The following is a 10,134-nucleotide window of genomic DNA, read 5'->3' on the forward strand; positions in this document are numbered from 1 at the left end:
GCATCGCCTGCTCCGGCCGCGGCCCTCCTCGAGTCTGCGATGCCTTTGGCGTCCAGCTGGGCTTGGCGACGCTCAACGACCGCGCCCACGGCAACTGCCACGACGACATCTTCTCACGCGTGATCGGTGATGCGCTGCACGCGGGGCTGCGCGGCAAGGAGGAACCGCGCGAGATCTTCAGCGCCGTCATCCCGCCTGTCACACTCAACGGCACCGCTGGCACGCGCGGCAAGAACGGCATCGTGCCGGATGGGCGCCTGCACTGCAAGCTGCGCGAGTCCCGCACGGCGCGCTGCACGGGCACACGAGGCCAGGCGCATCCGTCTGTCCGGTGGCGCGGCACGACAGTGCAGCGCGGGCCCGAGCAGCCGCCGGCGGAGCACCTCCTCGAGGGCAAGACCATCCACCGCGGCGGGCCTCACTACATGAGCGCTCGGGCGCGCGACGATGGCCAGGGCGGCGCTGTCGCCGACAGGGCGAACCTTGTCCAGCGCGACTACGAGGCGCGGGCGGCGGCGCTCGATGCCAAGCCGCAAGTGCAGGCATGGAACAACGGCTCGAGGGACGCCGTTTCCTCCGTGCTGCGCTCGTTTGGCACCGTGCGCAGCCTCGTTGTCGGGGCCTACGCGGAGGCGTCGGACGACCTGCACCAGCTGTTCGACTGTGTGGTGGAGTCGGCATCCAAGCAGCACTGGAGGCGGATCGGCGCGCGTAGCGCGAAGGAGGCGCGGTCCTACTTCGCTACGACGCTGCGGCGGGCGTGGGGCGTGCACTTTGCGCGCGAGTTCGCGCGGCACCGCATCCGACGCGTGGTGTTCGTGGGGGCCCCGCGGCGACAGCCGGGCAGGCGGCGCGTGGGCGGGCGGCCCGCCCGGCCGTCGGTGAGCACCGGACGCGAGGGTCGGTCGGCTCTTAACTAGCTGTATATAGTCGCGATCTGCCGGCGTGCGTATGAGCTCACTAGCTAGAGCTCACACTAGAGGCCGTCATCGCATTCGCCTTCCTGGGACCCAGCGCTGACTTCTGACTGTCGTTGCTGTCTCTCCCCCTTCTCGACTGTCTGTGCTTGTGCGTCTTGGGTCCGGAGTTGTGCGTTTATGTGAGTGATTGGCTTGAGGGGAGCACTTGGAGCACTTGGAGTGCAGTCAGTAACCGCTCATCCAGGGCGGGAACCTAGTGTAGACGAACACGCGGGGAGCGGCAAGCTGGGCAGGCGCCTTCGCCGCCCCGCGCCAGCGCGTCTCGCCAGCACAGCTGGCACGAGCCCGCCCGCCCACGTCGTGCCCCACCACCCGAGCCCCCCCCTTCCCGCGCCTGCACCAGGACCACGATGCCGCATTACGACTCGCCCGCCTCTCCGGCCGACACGCCTGTGCAGACCGGCGACTACGTCAGCATCCACTGGGACGACCTCACCGTCGAAGGCACCTCAGTCAAGTGCCCGCCGCACACGGCGCGTGCCAACTCCTCGCCACCTCCCATCCTTCCCGCATCCGCCTCTCCCCGTCCGTCCCGCCTCACCGTGCCGCCGCATATGGCTGGCGTCCACCGCCGCCCCCCCTCTCTCGCCGCGCGCGCCACCGCCCGCCGCAAGCCGCCCTCAGGTGCCGGCCAAGGTGACCTCGGTCTCCACAGAGGGCTTCACCGCCGAGATGCTCTTCTTCCAGCCGCCGTCGAGTCTTGTCCCACGCGATTTTGACTATCTCTTTGACGACCCGGACTGGGAGCGGCTGGAGATTGGCGAGATGAGCGAGCGGCAGCGCCTCAAGTGCGTGCCGCTCCCGGCAGCGGTTCCCACTCTCCTTCCCCTCCACGCACTCGCGCACACACACACACACACACACACACACATGCACACTGCACACGCACAGACACAGCGCTGCCTTGGTTTGACCGCCTGCTGCCTCGCTCCGGGCCCAACCGGCTCGCGCCACCCGACACGCCGACGACACGGGCCGACGACACGTCGGCTGACACGCCCACCGACGCGTGCGCAGGTACCTCTTCGACGAGCTCAAGCGTTTTGCCGTCCTTGTCAACCAGCAGCTGGCGCCGACGAACCTCGACCGCATCGTGTCGGGTGACTTCTGAGCGCCTCCCGAGACGCCCCCCCCCCCGCCGCCGCCGCCGCTACACCGGCGATGTCACCCGTGATGCCTCACCCGCCTGCGAGAGGGAAGCTGTACCGTGTTTGACCCGCCGGTCGGCCGCCCTCCTCGGTAGGCAAGCTCGAGACGCGCGGCGGGCTCGTCGAGCTGCAGCTCTGCTGCGCCAGACAGGGCCGCAACGGCATCTGCGCGCGGCCGGTCCGCTTCACGGCCGGCGGCGTCGAGCGGACGGCGGCGACGTTGGGAAAGGTGCAAGAGTACCTGGACGAGCTCGCCGCCGCCGAGCCGTCCGGTGAGGGCAGCCGCAAGGTGAAGCGCAGTGGATCCGGCTCGGGCAAGTCCCCGTCCTCGAAGCGTGCGAAGGGCGTCTCGCCGCCGCCCGAGGACGACGACGACGAGGACGAGGAGGAGGGCGACGAGGACGAGGAGGAGGGCGACGACGAGGCGGAGGAGGAGGGCGAGGGGGAGGAGGAGGGCGAGGAGGAGGATCCCCTCTCCTGGCTCGAGCCCCTCGGGCCCCGCCCCCTCAAGGCGATGTGCAAGGCGTTGGGCTGCTCCCTACTGCGGCTTCGCCCAAGGCGCCCTTCCCCTCAACCTTCTCGAGCCTTCCCGCAGGCGATGGGCCTCTCCTACTACGGCTTCGCCGAAGACGCGAGCGCGATCGCCGAGCTTCTCCGCGACCGGGGCGGCCCCCACCATGCGGCGCTGCGTGAGGCTTGCCGGGCGGCTGGCTTGCGCGTGGGCGGCAAGGCTGCGGAGCTGGCGGCGAGGCTGAAGGAGTCTATCGGCTTGGGCGGCGAAGGGGAGGAGGAGGAGGAGGAGGAGGAGGAGGAGGAGGAGGAGGAGGAGGAGGAGGAGGAGGGGGAGGGGGAGGGGGAGGCGGACGAGGGGGCGGGCGAGGGCGAGGGGGAGGGGGGGGAGGAGGAGGAGGAGGAGGAGGAGACGGCGGCGGCGAGGAGGGCCAGCAAGCCGGGCCGGCTGCGCCACGCGCCCGACCGGCTCAAGGCCACCGCGGACCCGCGCCCTCTCCCGCGCGCGGACCAGCGGCGGCAGCCGCGAGGGGTGGAGTGCGGCGCGGCAGCCGAGGAGGCGGCGGGGGAGGAGCCCCCCCCCCCCCCCCAGCCGCGCACAGTAACGAGCCGGTGACGCGTGTCACGATTGCTGTAGGAGGCGCTCGAGGCGGACTCGCGACCAATCTCGCAGCGCAAGCGGCCGCGCTCCGCGGCGCTCGGCGCCGACCAGCTCGCGCGCGAGCCTCGAGCGTCCCCGCGTCTCGCTGCGGGTCACGGAGAAGATTCGGCGGTGGCAGCGCCGCCGCTCTCGGCGCCGCGCAGCGGCCACGCCTCGTCTGCACACCGCCTCCTGAGCAGACCACGTGGCCGCGCCCCGGCGGGCAAGGTCTGGTGTATGGAGGCAGGCGAGTACATCGACGAGACGGAGGCGGCAGCGGAGAAGGGGGCGGCGGCAGAGGAGGCGGTGGCAGAGGAGGCGGCGGCAGAGGAGGCGGCGGCAGAGGAGGCGGAGGCAGAGGAGGCGGAGGCTGTGGCGGAGGCTGCGGCGGGAGAGTCTTCGGTCCAGGCGGCGGTTGAAGCGGCAGTGGAGGAGGCAGTGGAGGAGGCGGCGGAAGTGGAGATGACGGAGACCGAAGCGGAGGCGGAGGCGGTTGCAGAGGCAGCGATGGCGGAGGAGCCGGCAGCGTCGGAGGTGGAGACGGCGTCTGCTGCATCGCGGCCGCCGACGCCGCGGACCGAGGGCGGCACGAATGCCCCGCGCACCAGCACGGCTTTCGCGGACATCACCTCCGAGACGATCGTCGCGCAGAGGCGCTTGGTGGCGCAGGCGCGGCTGACCCTCGAAGCTGACCTGAGGATGCTCGAGCGCTCGCCTCCGGTGTACCGCCCGCCCTCGAAGGACGTGTTTGCGGACAGCTTCGACTACGCGGGCGAGCAGGCGACGTCCTTTCGGCAGCACGTGGAAGAGGCAAAGCGGTTCCTCGAGGACCTCGAGGCGGCGCGCGAGCAAGCCAACAAGAGCCGCTCGAGCGCCAACGCGGCGCAGGCCGTCCTCGATCAGTTGCAGCAGGCCAAGGCCCACCAGGACCAGCGCCAGGCCAAGGAGGAGGAGGCGCGAACCACCTTCGCCACTCTGGCCGCGGCGAACGCCAAGGGCGACTACAGCGGCGCGCACAGCGCCGCGGTGGCGTACGCGGCGCTCGCCGAGGAGGTGAAGAACCTCAAGGACAACGAGTACGCCGCCAAGGAGCGCATCCTCGCGCGGGCGGTTTGACGCCAGCGACGCATCGCCCCTCTTTGCGATCCTTTCGGATGGGAGGGCGATTACTTGTCGCAACCAGGGAACGCAGCTCTGGCTGTCAGTCTGTCAGTCTGTCAGGTGGCGCAACTGGTCGCATGGCAGTCGCACACGTTACAGCGCGGCGCACAGCGGCAATATGGAGTCTGGCTTGAGCCTTGCGCAGCTAGAAGTAAGTTTGCAGCAGCTTGTGAGTTGTGTCTTGAGAGTCTTTTGCGTTGGCCGTGTGGGGATCTCGCATGTGTGAGAAGGCAGAGAAGGGAAAAGACGGGACAGCGGTGTGCTTATTCACGAAACATATGTATAGAAAAATGTACAAGTTTACAACTTTATCTTGGATTTTATGGATTATGGTCGTTTTAGCCGTCGGGCATCTGCAGGGCGACGACTGCCGCAGCGACAAGCCTTCTCAGTGCCTGCACCTCTTGCGAAGCACGTTGCCGCCGCGCCTCGTCAACGGGCGGCTCGAGGTCATGGGAGACATGCGCGAGGAGGCGCGACACTTTGCACTCGAGCAGCGACACGAGCACCGCGCGCTCGCGCTGCTGCGCCTCGCGCGCAGCCGCCGCCTTCTCGCGCTCGACGCGCAGTGCCTCGCCCTGGACCGCCGCGGCGTCGTGCGCCGCAGCGAGGCCCGCGCGCATGGTCTCCACCTCGTCTTCGGCGGAAGCGGCCGTCTCGCTCGCCGCCTGGAGCTGCCGCTGCGCCGCCTCTAGCTCCACCTCGAGCCTAGGACAGCGCGCAGCACCGCCGTCACACCTCGGACCATTATGCTGGGTGTCGAACGGCGCTCCCCGCGGAGACGCCTGCGAGACGTCTCGGAGATGCCCCCCCAGCCTTCCTGGGGCTCGGTCAGCTCGAGGGGCGTGCCAGTCGGCCCGACGGCCGCAAGCGAGCGGCGCGCCAGCGGCGTGGTGCCGGTGCCGCCGCCGGTGCCGCCGGTTCCGCTCGACCCGTCGCTCGAGTGGCGGTGCGCCGGTGCAAGAGCCGCCAGGCCGGTGCCGGCGCCACTCGACCCGTCGCTGGAGCAGCGCGAGAGGCTCCCGAGCGGCTTCGCCGCTGCCCCGTCGTCCGCCCCCTCTCTCGCGAGAAGGGGTGTTGCCGCCTCGGCCGCCGCCTCGGCCGCCGCCTCGGCCGCCGCCTCCCTCCTCTCCACCTGCAGCCGCTGCGTGTGGATCAGCTGCGCCGTCTTTCGGTCGAGTGCGTCCTCCAGCTCGGACAAGCGCCGCTGCCGCGCCGTCGCCTCCTCACGCAACCGCACGAGGGCGGCGTCCTAGGAGACGCACCCCATGGTTGATCAGGCTGCGGAGTAGGCCGAATTAGGGGAGGAGGGCCGGTGGCCAGTAGTGGGCGGGCGGGCGGGAGGGCGGGCGGGCGGGTGGGAGGGCGTTCGGGCGTGCGTGCGGGCGGGCGGGGGGCGGGGAGGGAGGTATCCCTCTCGGCGACGATGCGCTGCAGCTCTGCGACGGTCTCCGCCATCTCGTCGACCTGTAGTTGGCGAGATCAGCCGAGATCAGCCGAGATCAGCCGAAATTGGGGGTGTATAGCGCGCTACTGCCGCCGCTGCGCCCGAGATCACGCCGAGAGACATACGAGATCGCCCGAGATCTCGACTCTCTCCTCTCGTCCACCTGCCCCGCAGCCTCCCCCTCGCCCTCAACCAACGCCTCGTGCTCATCCTCCATGCGCGCAATCTGCTCTGCCAGCAGCGCGTTTGCCGCCTTCTCCTGGAGTACTTCGCGCGAGCGCGCCTCGAGCTGCCGCAGCGCGCTCAGCCGCTCCGCCTCCGCACGTCGCCGCTCCGCCTCCGCTCGCTCCACTTGCGCCTCGGCGCGCTCTCGCTCCGCGAAAGCCTGCTGCCGCTCCGCCTCGGCCTGCACGAACCTGCAGACATGTCGTGGACATGTCGTGGACGCGGCCCGGGGCATGCGCACGTCGCCTCGGCCTGCACTAGGAACCTTCTAGGAACCTTCTAGGAACCTTCTAGGAACCTTCTACGACGCGGCCCGGGGCTGCGCATATCGCCTCGGCCTGCACGGACCTGCGCGAGTCGCCGACTGACTGCTCGCGCTCGACGAGCACCTAGAAGGTTCCAGAAGGTTCCTAGAACTTCCTGAAGGCTCCTAGAAGGTTCCTAGAGAGGACCGGGCCGTGCAGCCCTCTGGGCTGATCTGGGCGGACCTCGGGTCATCTCGAGACGCGGCTGGAGGGAGGGAGAGAGTAGAGAGGGAGGGAGGGAGAGAGGGGGGAGCACCGCGCGCAGCCGCGTCAGCTCGACCTCCAGCGACTGGAGCTTGGTGCGCCTACGTGCGGAAGACGCCGGCCTCAGGGCGGGAGGACGGTCTCGTGCCGTGTCTTCAAACACACCGCGTGAGAACACACGGGCTACGAAGACAGTGGAGTGCGTGTCCTCTCGAGCGCTAGTCGGAGGACAAGAAGACGTCTTCCGCTTCTAGGGCCGCGAGCCGCAGCACGCATCTCCCCCATATCTCCCCCATATCTCCCCCATATCTCTCCGCTTCTAGGGCGGTGCGCTGGTCGATCTGCTCGTTGATCCGCGCAGAGTTGTGGACGTGCCTCGCCCGCGACGCGAACTTGAGCGTGCTCACCGTCTCGGCCATCGACGCGGCGGCGACGCACGCGATCATCGTCGTCTTGCAGTTCCCGCCGAGCGAGTCTGCCAGCAAGCGCGTCAGCTTCGAGTCGCGGTACGGCACGTGTCTCGCCTAGAAGGCCCCAGAAGGCTCCTAGAAGGTTCCTAGAAGCTTCGAGTCGCGGTACGGCACGTGTCTCGCCTAGAAGGCCCCAGAAGGCTCCTAGAAGGTTCCTAGAAGCTTCGAGTCGCGGTACGGCACGTGTCTCGCCTAGAAGGCCCCAGAAGGCTCCTAGAAGGTTCCTAGAAGCTTCGAGTCGCGGTACGGCACGTGTCTCGCCTAGAAGGCCCCAGAAGGCTCCTAGAAGGTTCCTAGAAGCTTCGAGTCGCGGTACGGCACGTGTCTCGCCGTTCCCGAGGTGAGAGCGGCGACGACATTTCCGAGCGCCGCGAGCGAGCCGTTGATGTACTTGCACTCCTCGAGCCGCTGCCCGGAGGCGCCCGAGACGCGGAGCCGCTCGGAGCCCGCGAGGTCGACCAGGTTGAGCTTGGACGAGCGGAAGACACTGCCCCGCGGGCAAGCCTCGCCGCCGCCGCTCGCCTCGCTCTGCTCAAACGTCAAGCAAAACACGGCGTGCGAGCGCGAAGACGCGTCGTTCGCCGCGGTGGCGGCGGTGGCACGCGTCTCGGCGCCGCGCCGCAGCAGACCATCCACCTGCGAGGAGATCTGGGGAGATCTGGGGAGATCTGGGGAGATCTGGGGAGATCTGGGGAGATCCACCTCGCAGGGTCGGGGTCGGGGTCGGGGTCGGGGTTTTGGTTTCGGGGGGGGGGGGGGGGGTTGGGGATTTGGGGGTTTGGGGTTGGGACTAGCAGCGGTCCGCCCACCTAGCAGAGGACTGGATCGATGGCCGCACTTGACGAGCCGACGCGGCGCCGCCGCAGTGTCGCCAGCCTCGGCCGGCGACCGGACGACCCACTCCGACAAGCCTTCAGCGCGGAGGCCCTTCTTCCGGTCCTCGCGGATGGCTAGGCCGTTGCGGCCCGGCTTGAGGAGGTCCGAGAGCACCTCGTTGTAGATCTGCAGGTACGACGCGCGCACCAAGAAGCGGCGCGCGCCGGGCCTCGCGCTCCGCTCCACCTGTGTGTGTCGAGCGGTGCGGCTTCCGGCGCACCGCGTGAAGACGAGGGCCACGAAGGGAGGGAGTGGAGCTCGGTGCAGCGGTGGGCAGGTGCGTACGTCTCGCCGCGACTGCATCTCGCAAGACGCGGACCACTGTGGTTCAGCTGTGGTTCCCGCATCTATGCCGCCCGACGTGTTCAAAGATGTCCGCGACGGCGCGGGGGATGATGCCGCGCTGCGCTCCATCGGGCGCCCCCTCCATGGTATGTGTCTTGCCGGCACCCGTGTGGCCTAGCCGCCAGGACGCGCCATCGAGAGAGGGGGTGCGGAGGTGCAGAGGTGGAGGCGGAGCGCGAGGCTCACCGTAGGCAATGATGGACGCGTTGAAGCCGGCGAGGGTGGAGGAGACGGCGGGCCGCGCCACCGCATCGTACACGGCCGCCTGCCCCTCCGACGGCGAGAAGGCCGCGTCGAATGTGAACGAGTACCGCGGGCCCGGCCCGAGCCCGTCGTCCGGCCACGCCGTCACCTGCGAGGAGACAGCGCGGCGTGGCTGCGGAGACTGCGGCAGCGGCCAGCAGCATGCAGCGGGCAGCATGCAGACGCGCCGCGCACAGCAGGCAGCGAGGTGTGTGCAGCGAGCGGTAGCACGCCGAGAGGCGAGAGAGGTGAGCCGGAATCTGCTGTGCTCACCTCGCCAGGAGCGCGCACGGTCAGCTCTTCGGTGGACACTTCGCGCGCGAGCGGAGGCCTCACGCGGACGGCCACCCGCACGGTCTCGGGCCAGTCCGCCGATGAGCTAGCCTCTGACGAGGCGCTGGACGATGATAGACGCCCGAGGGAGGCGCTCTCCACAGCGAGAACCACCATGTTCGGGCGCCTGTCCCCAGGTCTACACTCGTAAGAGTGTGATGTGCATCGAATAGGAATGTGCGGCGAAAGAAAGTTTCGGGAGAAAAGAATTTCATAAGGAGATTGCCAGATGAGAGTGGGGGGAGGACAGGCGAGCGACATTTGACGACGTCGGGGGTCACAATGATCAATGAAAGCGCAACACTCTTTCTTTGTAGAAACCACGACGCGATCTTTGTCAAGCGCAACCAACTTCAACCTGCTGCTCCACGAGACGTTCGGCGGCGGCTTCTCGCCCACCCCGTTCTCAAGCTGCGCCGCCTCGCGCGCAAAGTCGCGCGCGGCAGCGTTGACCGCACGGCCTACTCGCTCGCCCAAGTACTCGCTCTCTTTTATGTCCCACCAAGATGCAGAGCGCATCTCTCTCTCTGTTGTGCGAGGCGTGAACCGCGCCATTCGCTCTCACCTGGCAACCCTGTCTGCACGTCTCGCGCGCGCGTGAACAGGGCACAGCACAGGCGTACGTATTCTAGAGGGGGGAAAGAAACGGGGAGTGGGGGGCCCCGCCACGAGAAGTGCGTTTTGGGGATGCAGAGCGTGCAAGGCGGCTAGGGATGAAGCCGCAAAAGAGGCGCGCGAGGCAAGTAGGAGCGCCCGGCGTTTCTCACTTTCCGGGACAGCCCCTGACAGCCCCGCCCTTGCGAGGCAGGAAGGTGACGACTACCCGTACGCCCTGTTGCTCCTCGCCGACCGCCCATGCACCCGCCGTTCCCTTTCTCCAACCAAAGATGGTAAAAAATGGCCTTGTTGCCCGGGGAGAGGGGGGGGGGGCACGGGGGCACGGGGGCACATTGTTATATGAGCGTCATCTTGTAGTGAACAGGCCGACATCGCGGTTTGAGCGCCCAGCGCAGGGGGGGTCCGGTCGGCGGCCGCGGAAGACCGCAGACCGGAGGGGGGGTCCGGGGTCGGTCGGAGGACGGAGCGCAGACCGAGGGGGGGGGGTCGGTCGGGTTGGCTCGAGGGACGAGGGTCACACCGCACATGCTCGCCGTAGCTGTGAATAAATTAGTATCTCTAAATCAGTAACCAGCCTCCGGCGGGGCCCCCCGCTACCATCCAAACCAGAGTACCGGTCATAGATAGAG

General features: G+C 68.5%; 2 protein-coding genes across 2 annotated transcripts; one reads left to right on the forward strand and one right to left on the reverse strand.

The window, feature by feature from the left end:
- Window positions 1-1,330: 1,330 nt before the first annotated feature.
- Window positions 1,331-4,394, forward strand: EMIHUDRAFT_200683 (hypothetical protein; the record flags this gene model as incomplete). Its single annotated transcript, XM_005790543.1, has 8 exons — window positions 1,331-1,437; window positions 1,595-1,768; window positions 1,998-2,080; window positions 2,224-2,417; window positions 2,724-2,887; window positions 3,068-3,170; window positions 3,276-3,506; window positions 3,861-4,394. The coding sequence occupies 8 exons, from the start codon at window positions 1,331-1,333 to the stop codon at window positions 4,392-4,394; spliced, it is 1,590 nt and encodes a 529-aa protein (XP_005790600.1).
- A 2,534-nt stretch (window positions 4,395-6,928) lies between these two features.
- Window positions 6,929-8,570, reverse strand: EMIHUDRAFT_52734 (hypothetical protein; the record flags this gene model as incomplete). The annotated part of the gene is made up of 5 exons (XM_005790544.1): window positions 6,929-7,144; window positions 7,412-7,748; window positions 7,980-8,146; window positions 8,328-8,425; window positions 8,498-8,570. Coding segments are annotated over 5 exons (891 nt in total), but the record flags the coding sequence as incomplete, so codon positions are not given.
- Window positions 8,571-10,134: the final 1,564 nt, after the last annotated feature.

This window comes from Emiliania huxleyi (genome assembly GCF_000372725.1).
Source record: "Emiliania huxleyi CCMP1516 chromosome Unknown EMIHUscaffold_12, whole genome shotgun sequence".
NCBI lineage: Eukaryota > Haptophyta > Isochrysidales > Noelaerhabdaceae > Emiliania > Emiliania huxleyi.